Below are 14,854 nucleotides of genomic sequence, written 5' to 3' on the forward strand. Positions count from 1 at the left end.
CACTCATATACGGCCATCGTAAGCTCCTCTGCAGGAAGGGAGTGTGTCCTGCTCGAAAAAGCGAATGTGGCCGAGACGCCGTGGCCCTCGACGTGTTTGGGAAATGGGCGTATGGAATATGTCCAGGTTGCATTGCACCCTGGGAGAATGACATCTCCCTTGGGTCCTTTGCAGGCAGCGTACGTGACGTGAGACAAAAAGGGGAAGTTCACAAGGAAAGCCGCCGGGACCCGGCTTCTGTGCTACCAGCACTCGACACCTGTTTGAAATGCTTTGCGTACCACAGCAGTGTGAGGAAGATAAGCAAAATAGGCAGCGCAGCAGTACAATGTCCCTAAATGTTCTTTGTCGTGATCCGGGCCTCCGTTGTACTTCTTCCCAAGTTCCAGCAATAAAGTGGAGCCACGTCATTTGAGGAGCGCAACGACAAATCGAAAATGATTTCACTTTTGTCGCCTTTAAAATCGCCACGTCTCAACTTGCCCAGGTGGCGTAGTGGTTAGAGCTGCCGCCTCACGATCGAAACACCCAGGTTCGAATCCCTGCTACGACCGTGGAGCAAGGGTTCTTACCCTTTAATTGATACAGTAAGAATTAGCCTTTGGTAAATGATCATGAGTTCCTTAGTACCCAACGTTGTAAATCGCTTTAGAGAAAAGCATCAGAAGAATGAAGAAAAAAAGTAATAATGGTGATTTCATGGACTTTGTGGAGAGAAACCTGTGACCATGGTGTTTGTCTCCATCCTGGCTGGATGTACCTGCATCGATTGCCAGCGCTAAATGGTTGCAGGCCTGACCAGCTACGCAAGCGAAAAATTGCAGAAGCCACAGCTTAAAACCCTCTTAAGAGACAAAGGTCTTGTCCAGGATTCGAACACACTCCTTGGCAGACGTCCCAGTTGTCTTGTAGAGGTATTTTCCAAGCGGAGGGAAATGGTCCTCTCTCTCACGGCCCAACGGGCAACACTTTCCCTCACGAACGAAAGAGCAGCTCCGCTCCGTTTCCGGAGCGCTTTGCGTCCGTTTCGTAACGTCACCTTTTATGCAGATGGGATTATTTACCTCGGAGGACATACCGGCCCACGTTGGCTCGAAACGGAGGACGCTTCACCGTAAACCGGCGGGTGGCTTCACCCTGCGTGAAATTGGCGTCGTGCCTCGCCAACTGTGGCACAACATCGAGAAGGTTCCCTTGTCAGAGTGGCCCCGTGCGTCACGGGGTGGAGAGCTGTTATGGAAAAGTTTCTTCCTGGCGTGTCGGCGGCGGCGGCGCTCCACTCTTACTTCCTGCGGCACTGAATGAGCGTTTGCATATCTGCCCACGAATGCATTTACGTGTGTGTGTGTGTGTGTGTGTGTGTGTGTGTGTGTGTGTGTACAGAAATGCATTAGTTCATTTATCAGATGCTTTTCTCTAATGTATATCTATATACATATATATACACACATGCAGTTCTTCTATATATATATATATATAATGAACAATTTTGTTGATAGTTAAAGAAAATGTTGTGATGTTACAACAGTATACGTAAAATACAGTAGCGAACGGAGAAACTAATACAGGAGTGAACAAATGTCACATATAGACAGATGTAAACAGTACACACACACACACACACACACACACTGTCTGCAACTGTTTGTTCCAAGTGGGGTCGCGGCGAACCGGAGCCTAACCCGGCAACACAGGGTGGAAGGCCGGAAGGGGAGGGAACACACCCAGGATGGGATGCCAGTCTGTCACAAGGCACCCCAAGCGGGATTCAAACCCCAGACCCACCGGAGAGCAGAACCCAGTCAAGCCCACTGCGCCCCCTAACAGTACAGATAGAACATTTGAAATAAATAAAATAAATGCATAATAAATAAAAGACTCGGTAGCACTTGGACAGTAAGAGCTCGGTACTGATCAGACACAGTGGGGACTCATTCTGGAGCCCAATGGACAGTGTCAGAAATGACATTGCTGTCCGTGATGGATAGGGTTTGTTCAGAGTCCTCCTCTCTACTACTTCATGCAGAGCGTCCAGCCCAACCTGTATCGAATCGTCAGACTCAGGAAATCACCCCCCGCCCCCAGTCCTTGGTATCAGTTCCTCTTCCTCCTGCTATATTGTCCAGGGAGAGGAAGGGAAGGCCTGGGGCCTGTCAGTCTGCGTCGCCACATCATTAGATGTCATCTGGAGGTCTGCACTGGCGTGACAGCAATGCACAAGTGGCCTGGGACTATTTTGGGCCTCGTCAGAGCGCCGCTCAGTGTATTTGGTCTAATATTGTCATTGCTCTGATAGGCAGCCGCTAATTGGAAACGACAAGGAGGCGACGCAAAGCAACTGTAGAAACCGATGCCTTGAACATGAAGCACTGCTGTGTCCCGCCTTGTGGACTGTAATGTAAATGAAGGAGGCAGGAAGAGGGGAGGGTCATAACTTCTGGGGGGGGTTTGAACCATTAAATCTCATTTTGTTTCAGGCCTGAACAATTTTTAGAATTCCTAGACTATATATCGACTTGGAATAAAGATCATGTGTTTTATCACGATCATAAACCTTTTAGGTACCCCAGCTGTAATTATTTTCATTGTCCAAAACCAAAGGGTGTGTACTGTCGGTCAGACACTGACTCAGTAATATATAATGTTGCAATTTTGAAACGTTTCTCTGCTCGGCAGTTGCTCGACAGTTTTGCGGTACAAAATGCCATTTAATATTTGTGTGTTTCATACCTAGGCAATGCGTGGCAAGGTCAAATCGTGAGTACCTGTTATGTTATTAAATAGGAGACGGTGCAGCGCTCTGTGCCAGTAAGATTTGTGACAAAAACTATAAATGGACTCTGATATAGTGCTTGTCCTTTTTGCAGCACTGTGACAGGTCTAGGCTGGATATAGGCACTTTGTTGAGTACACAAGGATACAGTTAGTTATAAAATGAAGCAAGGCCTCACGTTCTGCAAGTATACTCCTTCTAAAATATGAACATTATTCACGTTTATCAGACACTGAATACAATTTTTAAAAATGAAAAATAATTAAAAAATAAAAAAATCCTGGAGGCTGGGAAGGGTACACACTGGACTGGACTGCAGTCCATCGCAAGGCAGTCACACATGTACACCGACACACACACACACAAAGGACAATTTAAAGTTGTCACTTAACCCCCTGAACCCACAGGAACACAAGAAGATCTGCGGACACACAGACTAAGCCAGGGCTGGATGGGCTGGATTTGAACCCACAACCCTGCACCTTTCGTTCCGAGGCACCGGTTTTACCCACTGTGTCACTGCCCTGGATTTTCTCACATTTACATATTTATATTTTTCAGCCGTTTATACGAGGATAATCCCGAAACATCTGCCGTTAAAATACCTTTTTATTCCCACCCTACGTGTAGTTTGTGCCCTTTTCCGAACACGATCTGTGCCGTTCTCACAAAGTGCGCTGTTTTTCAGCTGTGCAAGAAGCATCACTTCGGGATCAACAAGCCGGAGAAAATTTCTCAGTCTCCGGACGATTCCAAGTTCTTGCTGAAGACTCTGAGTCAGATCAAGTCAAACGTTGCTGTACCGATCAAGAAAAAGGTAACTCCCTCTTAACGATCTGCACCATTTAGCATTTTCTTAAATTCTCTGAATTTGTTCTGTATCCAAACTATATACATATTTATTAATGAATATATTTCTTAGTATATTTCCATGCAGAGCATAAAACTAATATTTGTATTCATGTTACTAAATAATTTACTGTATTCATGCAATATTAAATAATGAAAATATTTCCAAATCCCTTAGAAACCCTACACACCCATCCCTCATTTTACAAAGTTATCTACAGTATTTTGATTTAAGGTGAAAATTCTTGCCCCGGGCGCTCCATAATTTTAAAAGAGGAAAGTTGGTTCCTGATCCAAAGAAGCAGTTCAGTTTTTTTTTTTTTTTTTTTTTCTTTTTTTTTTTCTCCCCCCCCCCATGTGAAAATGTTGACATCAGTGAGGGTTTGACGAGAACTCATGTAGTTAAGGCTGTACAGAAACTTCTGTCTCACCTTACATACCCTTGTCACAGTTTTCCTGGGAGATGTGTGTTTCATGAATAGTCACACTGTTATTATCTGAAAATCACGTTACGATCTGTTTGTTTTAGTTCGCCAACAAAAGCAGTGTGGGTTTGCTGTGCTCCTCTTCCAGCGATCTTTTATATTTTAATAAATATTATAGTATTCCCTTATCTGACCAGGACTATTACATGTTTTTTTTTTTAATGTCTCTTTTGATAGGCTTATCTTGAGTATTTTTAGTTTTTTTTAAACGTGGTAGCGTTTTTTTGGTTAATGCATGTTTGGTGGTGGCGCACGCAGCTCCGTGGCACAGGAAACGGGCAAGGGCACATCCTGCCACGCCCCCAGCAGAGGGCCTCTCCCGAGTTAGTCAGCGCGGGCTCCGCTTACCCGAACAAGACGGAGGAATGCGAGAGCGAGCAGAGGAGCCGAAGCCCTTTCTTCACGGCTCCCCTTTGTTTTCCTTTTACAGGGCCGCCCACTGGAAACAACAGCATTCTTGTTTAATGTGTTTATTGTGAGCCCCCCCCACCCATTCTGGCACAAAATCAATAATCGCCAGTTGCCTTGTAAACTCTGTCGTGAAACCCCATCCCAACCACGGTGAGAAGCACCGATGGTACATTGCATGTGTAATACACTCCTGTTATCTGTGAGCCAGTGGCGGTGGTTCGCTGTGCCTTCCGTTCCCTCTAACTCCCTCTGAACCTGCGAGACGTCTCGGACCCATCGGAGGCGCGTCTCGGTTTCGGGTGCATGGGGCATCGGTTACATGCCACGTTTTACAACGATACATATGTGTGCGCGCTGCCCCTTGTCTTTTTTTTTTTTTTTTTTTTTTTCTCCTTTTATTGGCGCAGCAACAGGGGGGCGCGGTGGCGCAGTGGGTTAAACCGGGTCCTGCTCTCCGGTGGGTCCAGGGTTCGAGTCCCGCTTGGGGTGCCTTGCGGCGGACTGGCATCCCGTCCTGGGTGTGTCCCCTCCCCCTCCAGCCTTACGCCCAGTGTTGCCGGGTTGGGCTCTGGCTCCCTGGGACCCCGTATGGGATAAGCGGTTCAGACAATGTGTGGAGCAGCAACAGCGCTGGGTCACGGTGGCACAGAGAGAGAGACGAAGGTGCCGACGGAGTCATACGGGGAAACAAAATCGAGGATGGAGAAGTACGGTGTTTCTCAGAGCTGACATTGTCCAAATGTGTTGTGCGAAAGGGCGACAGACCTCCGAGTTGTCATCCAGCTCAAGTTATGGTTTTATCATAAAGAGAATTTGGAGAAACACAACTATAGAGCATAACTGCAACATGCTGACAGGAGTTATAAACACGTAGCAAAATAAGCCTGATGCTGGACGTAGAAAAATTTAAGTGCAATTATGAGTAGACTAATTTTCCATTTGGTACAATATTTCAGCATATTAATATCCTCTACCCTGTAATTGCATTAAGATCCCAAGTAATCATTTTAACTGGGAGCTGTTTTGCTTTACAACAGTTAGGTCTGTGCTGTTGTCACACAACGAGGACATGCGGCCCAGTGAGGTAGGAAGCGGAGAGAGATAAATGAGGGAAAGATGGACAGAGAGGAAGGGAGAGACATGAGAACGAGAGCCAGACTATAGACAAACGCCACGACAGCAACATCCCTGGAGGACCAGTCGGCCACTTACTATGTTTGCATTTCGTTGTTTTCAGTCTTAACAGGCAGCTCTACGTTTGGTGTCACAACACGACCGTTCCTGGAAATGCCAAAGCAGCAGCATCACGTTGTTATCATATCGCAAACTGTCATGGGGGTGATAGAATGCTGTGGGAGATGGTGTTTGTGCCTCGGAGCTCCTGGCTGCGGGTTCGGTTGTGGGTTTGAGTCCAGCTCAATACGCGGAGGTGGGGTTGCGTGGGTTTCCTCCATGCTGGTTTACTCCCAAAGTCCAAAGACATGTTTGGGGTGGACTGGTGACTGGGGAAACGTGGGTTCGTGGAGTTTGCATGCTCTCCCCACGTCTGCGTGGGTTTCCTCCGGGTGCTCTGGTTTCCTCCCACAGTCCAAAGACATGCTGTTCAGATTCACCCATAGTATGAGAGTGACAGAGAGAGTGTGTCTTCCACTGATGTATGGATGAGTGACCCATTGTAAGTAGTGTATCTAGCAGTGTAAGTCACTGCGGTGAATAAGGTGTGTGGGCTGATGGCACTACATAAGAGTTCATTGGAAGTCGCTTTGGATAAAAACATCTGCTAAATAAATAAATGTAAGTGTGATTGCCCCGTGACAGACTGACATCTCTTCTAGGGTGGACCCTGTCTCACACCCTGTGTTTTTAGGATTGGCTCCAGTCCACCCTGACTCTGTAGCAGACAAACGGTTCTTGATGATGGACGGGTAGAAGATGACATGTTGTTAAGGCTCTGTTGGACAGGTCTCCCTTCAGGGGACGCTATACTCTCTGAAGTGTGCTCAGCTCGATCCCGGAGAGGTCAACATGAAGGGTTCCCTCATTTTGCAGGTAAAGGAAAATAAAGAGAAGGAGCGCCTGGAGAAGCGACTGCTGGATGAGCTCTTCAAGATATTCGTGGACTCGGACTCCTTCTACTACAGCTTGACCTACGACCTCACCAACACCGTTCAGCGGCAGTGTGACACCGAGAAATCCGGCCTCCCCCTGTGGCAACGGGTATGAAAGCCTATGCCCCCAGATAAATGTCGCATTAGTATTCATACATTTATCTGGCTGAAACCGCTTTTTGCCACTCAAGCGGCGAGTAGAGGTTCAGAGGTGTGTTCACCACCAGCTTTTCTCCGCTTCCTTAAGGTGGACGATCGTTTCTTCTGGAACAAACACATGATCCAGGAGGTCATTGACCTTCAGGTAAGTTTGAGAGAAACTTTGATTGTTCTTTTAATAGAAATCCCACTCGTATATCTTTTACATTGTGTGTATTTTCTGCACTTGAGCTTTTAAAACAGAGGGCTCTTATAACACCGGTCATTGGCTGTTATCAGTCACATTCTGTCATTGTAATTATTATTAATTCCCATAAGATCTTGCGCTTTAGAAGAGCTTTTCTTAAGTGCGTTGAAAGTGTTGCGGCACGTTGGCGCGATTTGTCTCAGCGTTTTTATTTTTAAAGCCCACAATTGGTTCAGCGGCGCAGAAGATAAAATGCTAATTATAGCTGAGATGAATATACAGAGGCAAATTATATTCATTTACTATCCCACTCACATCTGATCCTCATTTTCAGAATTGTTCTGTCGCGCACGGGGGTCTGTGAGCTGGAGCTTGTCCCAGTGCAGGGCATGAACGAGTCTAATTATATAACGCTGATTTCCATCCAGAAAAAGTCACCTAATCGTGACAGTCCCCCCCACCTCCCCTCCTCAGTCCTCCAAAGTCACCTAATCTCGTCATCAGTCCTGACCCACTCATCACTCACAGATCCTCAGTATTATGCATTTATCACTCTGCCTACATACATATGGTAATTTTACTTCTTTGAAGGCCGCAGGCTGCAGTACAGTTTCAGATATACTTGAAAAGGCAATAAATGCAGGCACACGATAGTTTTATGAATCCGATCATTTTAAATAGATTAGTTATTATTCATTTGATGTGAGTGTAACCCCGCCCCCGCGCCAAGGGGATGACTAAAAACCAGTAGCAGCTTTTTATGATAACTTAATGCTCCCATATCAAATCTCATTTAACGTCAGGACTCATTGCCGTTCTTCTGAACATATAAACCCCAGGTGGTACCGTTATTTTGTTAGGTGGATAGCTTCTTGTTTGTTTCAAATCTCCACTCTGGTTCTAGTTCTTGTTTTTCTTTTTGTCTTTGTGTTTCTTCTAAACGCCTTCTGTGTTGGACTGTGGGTTCCGCAGACGCCCTTGACCGTGTGCTAAATGACGCCCTCCCCAGAAGGCCAGGTCGCTCGCCGGCCAGATCGTTCGGCTGTCGGAACACGGGGTTCATCCTTTGAGCTTTCCGGAAGGACGGTTTAAAGACAACCCGTGTCCGTGTCCTGCTCTTCTGGGCCACGGGCCCCTTTAACACAATGATTTTCTTGGCTGTGACCCTTGAGGTGCCTTCCTGCAGTATCCTAGAGCAGGTTGTTCAGTTGGAATTACGGATCTAAAACACCCACCTAGTGTAGTGTAAACAGATGTATGGTACCACTGAAAAAATTTGAGCACGCTTGCTGGGAACTATTTATTATTTATCTATTTAATAAATAATTACAATATTTTACATCCAGGTCATTAGAGTTCTCCTTAACTTCCTTCTTTGTGAGATCATTGACATCTTTGAGGTGTTTTTTTGGTGATATCTTGCTGAAGAACGAAGGCCTGCTAATTACCTGTAACCCTGATGGAGCGACACACCTCCGAAGTGTGCAATGACTGCCACGCTCTTGGAGATTGCCATGGACTTGGTAAAGAGCACCAGCTCTATGACCAACAAAGCTCAAACTCAAGACCATGACACTGCTCCTCCATGCTGGACAGCTGGAACCAGAGAGACACATCTCATGTACCCTCTCCCTTTGTGTCCCACTAGTATAGTCGCCTGTTGGGCACGGATATTTCGCATGTTGGCGTGTTCTTCCATAACAGCAGCTCCCGCTCCACAAAGGTCCAGTTTCTGTGTTTTCTTGGCTGGTTTTTAGCAGGTGTGCTCAGACTTTTGAGTAGTACTGTACTGGTACTGCAAAAGCGATGTAGTTGTAAACGAATGAGCCATGAGAAGCGCACATGATGCAGTGTAAATGATACTGGTCGTCTTAGCAGTTCTTGCATGTGAAACAAATTCAGTGGGTCATGGTAAAAATTCATTCCTGGAGAAAACAATTATGCAAAAGGCAATTTCGCTCATCTGAACAAGGACTTCTTATTTTTTCATAAGGAATTGTAGAATAATGCACGCACACACACACTGTCTGAACCGCTTGTCCCATACGGGGTCGTGGCGAGTTGGAGCCTAACCCGGCAACACAGGGCGTAGGACCGGAGGGGGAGAGGACACACCCAGGACGGGACGCCAGTCCGTCGCAAGACACCCCAAGCAGGGCTTGAACCCCAGACCCACCGGAGAGCAGGACCCGGTCCAACCCACTGCGCCACCGTGCCCCCCTATAGAATAATGTATAGACCTTTATGCAGATACTCGTGTGATGTTTACTGGTTCATATGGGGGTAAGTGGCAAATGGGCTGTACTCTAGGATCATGTGTCTGCATCCAAAGCTCTCCTTCTGTTGGTGTAACGCACTGTTGGTATTGTTCTCTGACACGTGCGTCGCTTTGGAGAGAAGCGGCTGCTAAATTAATAAATGTCAATGAAATTGTGGGCCCCTGACATGGATGAACGGTCGACTTGTACATCTCAGTATCATTTGGGGGTTAATGGACGCCACGGTGGCACAGCGAGTAGAGCTGCTGTCTCGCAGCGCCTGGGTGGTGTCAGAGAACGTGGGTTCGATCCCTGCTCGCTCTGTCTGGAATCTGCATGTTCTCCCTTTGTCTGTGTGGGTTTCCTCTGGATGCTCTGGTTTCCTCCCACAGTCCAAAGACATGCTGTTCAGGTTCCCCCATTGTGTGTGTGTGTGTGTGTGTGCGCGTGCGCGTGGCCCAGTGTAAGTAGTGTATCTAGCAGTGTAAGTCACCTTGGTGAATAAGGTGTGTGGGGTCATAACACCACATAGAGTTCATTGGAAGTCACTTTGGAGAAAAGTGTTGGCTAAATAAATAAGTGTAAAATGTAATGGAAACCAGCACAGTGTCCAAACATGAGCCGTAGTCTTTAAATATTGTTCGTCTGTGCTGTTTTTGGGTTCTGCTCGTGAGCCGCCTTTCCAGCGCAGGTCAGAGCCGGTTTAGCTCACAAATGAAAGTCTTGCCCTTTTCGCTGGCGAACTAAGTGTTCCTCTTTCAGCTCGAAAGAAGCTTTTTCATGCCTTCATGGGTAAATGGGTACATTTATTAGTCTGAATGAGTTTAATGATCTTTACTTGCTCATACGTTGGAATTTGGCTACGTCTCATTGACCAAGATTCAAACCAGTGGGACACCAGTTTTATTTTATTACCATGGAACAATTTTTTGTTACTGTGGGGTTTCTGTTTTCTGAAGAATTATTTCAGAGTAAAAGATATTGAAACTCTCTGTTGGACAAAAAAAAAAGAAAAACAGGAAAGAAAGTGTTGCACATACACTTCAGCGTAAAGGAAGTGAGACCTACTTTATATTCTGCGGTTCTACTTAAGGATGAGTGATGTCACCGGACACCGATGCTGAAGCAGTGTGGTTAGGAGGGGTGGACCAGGTTCCCTCTAAGCAACGTGAGACACTGATAAACTCTTAACTTAATATTTTGTGTAAGGCCATCACTTTTGAAGGGGGTCCCCCTTGTGGTGGTTTGTTTTTCCCTCTACAAAACATCTGAGTGCTTGCTGTTGTTTCTGTGTGTGGGTTTAATAAATAACAGTAAAATATGTGTTTTACCTGTCAGGTGAGGTTCAGTTTCTTTACCGTTAGGACTTGTTGCCACGATGGCACAGGATAGTGGTGGCGGCTCCCAGCTCTGAGGCTGCGGTTTCAGATGTGGATTTGAATCTTCATCAGCCTATACGGAGTTAACGTATCACCCCCCTCCGTTCGTGGTCTGGTTTCCTCCCACATTCCAAAGAGGTGGGAAGAAGACAATAGTACACTACTTTTGTACCTTCCCTTACCTTGAAAACCTTGCAAGTGGTCGCCAGGTGTTGACTTTGACGCAGTGACGCTTACCTTTAGCATTTGGTGGGCATTGGCTGTTGGTCAGATGTGTAAAGCTGTAGACTCTTGTGGAGGTGCTATTTTAAACCACAGTGCTGAGAACCTATTGCCTTCTGCTACTTGTGTTGCGGACGTTTGGCGAGTCGCAGAAAGGTGTTTAGGAAGGTGCACTTGCCGGCAGACTGTGAATGGCACACACTCCTGCCTTGCTCTGGCTCTCCATTTCTTCCCCGGCATTTTGTGTAGAAAGCTGTTTCGGGACCGACCTGTTCGTTTGTTGTTCCCATCCAGGTGCCACAGGTGGACTTCTGGGTGATTCCCATCGTCCAGGGTTTCGTTCAGGTGGAGGAGCTCATAGTGAACTACAATGAGGCCTCTGATGAGGAGAGGAGCAGCCCGGACACACCCCCGCACGAGGTCACGTGCGTCGACGACATTCACCCCCGCTTCACCGTGGCCCTCATCTCCCGCCGTAGCCGGCATCGGCCAGGTACGTTGTGGAGGTCACCAACGGGGGTCGTGACACGTGCTCTTAGACTTGCGAAGTGCTAATGACTCAAGTAACTGCAATCCTAAGAGGGTTAAATAAAAATAACCGAAAATAATGACTCAAAATACCCTTCGTTTTAATAGCTCAAAGTAAAGATAGAGACCCAAAAATACGGTTCGATCTCGACAAATTGGAAAGGATTTGTGTTGTATTGATAGCCTATTTTATTTATTTCTTTCCTAGCAATCTGCCATTTTTGTCCTTTTCCCTTGTCCAAGGTATGCGGTACAAGCGGCGTGGGGTGGACAAAAGCGGCCACGTAGCCAACTACGTGGAGACGGAACAACTGATCCACGTTCACAACCACACGCTGTCTTTTGTTCAAGCCCGCGGTTCAGTGCCCGTCTTCTGGAGCCAGGCCGGTTACCGCTACAATCCGCGGCCTCGCCTCGACAAAGGCAAGCGCTGGACTTACAACGATTTACCTTTTTACACAGCAGGGTAATATGTCCTGGAACGCATTGGGGTAAAAATCCTACAGCAATAGGTGATTAGAACCTGTGATTTCTCAGCTGCAGGTTGTGGCTCTAACCGACGCGCTACTGGCAGCCTGTTTTGAAAAACTACAAATGCAGGAAGAAACAAACAGACCATTGGCTGAGTTATCATTCTTTATACCCTGCTAAGAACTAGAGCTGTGTGAGATGCCATCGTTTTCTGGGTTGGAGGTTTGGACATGGGTTCAAAACCCACAGTCCAAAGACATGTTTCAGGTGAATTGGTGACTCTTATTAGCCCACAGGGTGACAGTGAGTGAGTGAATTAGACTGGAACCCCATCCAGGCTGTACCCTGCCTCCTACCCTGTGGTTCTGGAATATCCTCCACAGCCCCCCAACCCTGCATTTTGACAAGCAGTTATTGATAATGGGTGTATGGATGAATTAAAAAACAGCTTTACTGGTGATACTGTAACTGTTTATTCATGCTAAATACCCTCATTTGCCGACGTTCGGTAACCAATGTAACCTTGTATGCTTTTTTTTTTTGCCCTTTCCATAAGAAAACATACAGGTGATTAATATATGTTGGTGACTAATATACGTATAAGTTATTACAGTTACTTACTTTCGCTTTTTGTCTGGACGAAATGTGTCGTCGTAGCCTTTGAGCATTTGGAGGGCTAGTGTGTAGCGATGCGGTACAGAGACATCCTCCAATATTCTGTCACACTTTCTGCGGCAGGTGAGAAAGAAACGGTCCCGTACTTCACAGCACACTTTGAAGAGCAGCTCAGGATTTACAAGAAGCAGGTGAGAAAGGCCAAACTGGATGCTTTATTCCTCCAAAGTACTTGGAGCCTTTCCTGGAAGTGTGTGATGTACAGCGTGTACGTTCCTCTCAGACCGTTCGGCACGTAGGAGACGCAGTCTGTCGACATGTGCCCATATTTACGGAGAGGTGATTTTTGGTGTAAAGGTCGTTTTCGATGCGATAACTCCAAAGCCTTGGCTCTTTAGTGGCCGCTGGTCACAGTGACGGGGGCTTCGCCATCAAATGCGCGCAGTTTAAAGAAAAATGTGCCAAGTTGAAGGGTTTCCTCGTTTTGTTTCTCTAGAGATGTCAGCATTCAGACCCAATTTGTGTTTCCTTGAAGGTGATCATTAACCTGGTGGACCAAACGGGAAGGGAGAAGTTGATTGGGGACGCCTATCTCAAGCAAGTCCTGCTGTTCAACAATCCCAGCTTGACTTACGTTTCTTTCGACTTCCACGAGCACTGGTAAGGACGGCATCGAAAACTATGTGTTCGAGCAAGATTTGCGTAAGCAGCGAACTGTAGACGTCTGTGTTCGGTGTTTCCACCCCCCTATTAACCCCTGTTATTGTGCAGTATTGTGATTTATGTGCGGTTTCATAAGTTACATTAGTCTCCCGCTCATTTTATTGTATTAACCGCTAATCTGATAATGTTGATCCGTAATCATTGCTGATCACCCGTGACTGGCGCTTTGGAACACGAACCCCTGCAGTCGTGGGATGAAGTTTGAGAATGTACAGACTCTCACGGATGCCATCAGCGACATCATCATGGACATGAAGTGGGCCTGGTGAGTGTGTGACTCTCTGTACCAGGGCTCAAACACAACACTAGGGTTCACCAGTCTTATGATATTAATCTTAGTCGGGGTTGTACATTAATATCGCTGAGCCTGCCTTTAGGTGTCTGTCAGTGTGAGAGCTTGGTGAATGTGATCAGTGTTGTTGCTTGAAGTGCTGTGTTAAAACGAAAAGTCTGAGGTGCTAAATGAATCTTATGCTCACAGCACTCTTAGCTGTAATGGTTTTATTTATTTACATATAAATGATTTAGCTGACGTGGGGGTGCGGTGGCGCAGTGGGTTGGACCGGCTCCTGCTCTCTGGTGGGTCTGGGGTTCGAGTCCCGCTTGGGGTGCCTTGTGACGGACTGCCATCCCGTCCTGGGTGTGTCCCCTCCCCCTCCAGCCTTATGCCCTGAGTTGCCGGGTTAGGCTGCGGTTCCCCGCGACCCCGTATGGGACAGGCGGTTCAGAAAGTGTGTGTGTGTGTGTGTGTGTGTGTGTGTGTGTGTGATTTAGGTGACACAATTTATCCTTATACATTATCTTATTCCCATACATACTTTTCTTCATAATGTAGAAGGTTGAGGTGCTTAATTGTAACAAGGATGTATTTTTATAGCTAGGTCATTTTTATTTGAGGAATGTAGGGTTAAGTACCACGCTTAAGGGTGTAACAGCAGGCGGTGGGATCTGGGCCTGCGCTATTGAAGTGCAAGGTGGCAGCTTGAAATGCTACACTGCTGTTGTATCATGTTTTACCGGTAATGAGACTTTCACTTATTAATAGAATTATTTATAGGTGTATTTGCATAGGGAAGAAGACGTGAGAAAATAATCTTTTGGGATGTACCACAGGTGGGCTGGGCTGTACCATACGTTAAGGTTTTTGGCCTTTGTACAAAGTATGTTGTATGCAGACGGTATTGGATTTACATGGTGTACTATTCATGTACCTTCTGACAGGGTGGACCAGGCAGGAGTCATCTGCCAGCAGCAGGGCATCTTCAGAGTCAACTGCATGGACTGCCTGGACAGGACGAACGTGGTTCAGGCTGCCATCGCCCGTGTCGTCATGGAACAACAAGTCAGTTTATCATCCAGCTCTTCTACATCAGCGCTGGATAACAAAAGACTAATGAGGATGATCCGTTTCAGCTCATTATTTCCCCACATTCTCTGAGCTTAATTCATTTTGGCATTTTGGGGGGGCGGTAAGACTGGAAAGAGATTCAATTAAAGGTGACTAGAGGCAAAATAAATTTTTCCCCCCTAAGTTTAGTAAATTGAGTTTCCTCCCAAAATGATAATTACTGTTAACTGTTGGTTCACACTGATGGGAGGACCAGTCGTCCGTCCCCTCCCCCGCTCTGTGTATTCCCAACTGAGACAGTTTTCTCTACACGACCACAACGCTTCTGTTTGACTCTT

The 14,854-nt window shown here is 46.5% G+C and overlaps 1 protein-coding gene across 1 annotated transcript in view; it reads left to right on the top strand.

Moving 5' to 3' along the window:
- inpp5f (inositol polyphosphate-5-phosphatase F) overlaps positions 1-14,854 on the top strand; it is a 33,560-nt gene that overhangs the window by 11,292 nt on the left and 7,414 nt on the right. Inside the window, exons 4-12 of the mRNA XM_018749591.2 lie at positions 3,462-3,590; positions 6,568-6,735; positions 6,874-6,930; positions 11,126-11,324; positions 11,603-11,782; positions 12,569-12,636; positions 12,981-13,105; positions 13,356-13,433; positions 14,390-14,510. Coding sequence (XP_018605107.1) covers positions 3,462-3,590; positions 6,568-6,735; positions 6,874-6,930; positions 11,126-11,324; positions 11,603-11,782; positions 12,569-12,636; positions 12,981-13,105; positions 13,356-13,433; positions 14,390-14,510 — 1,125 coding nt within the window. The remainder of the gene's footprint in view (positions 1-3,461; positions 3,591-6,567; positions 6,736-6,873; positions 6,931-11,125; positions 11,325-11,602; positions 11,783-12,568; positions 12,637-12,980; positions 13,106-13,355; positions 13,434-14,389; positions 14,511-14,854) is intronic.

The sequence above is a fragment of the Scleropages formosus genome, chromosome 4 (genome assembly GCF_900964775.1).
Source record: "Scleropages formosus chromosome 4, fSclFor1.1, whole genome shotgun sequence".
Lineage (NCBI taxonomy): Eukaryota > Metazoa > Chordata > Actinopteri > Osteoglossiformes > Osteoglossidae > Scleropages > Scleropages formosus.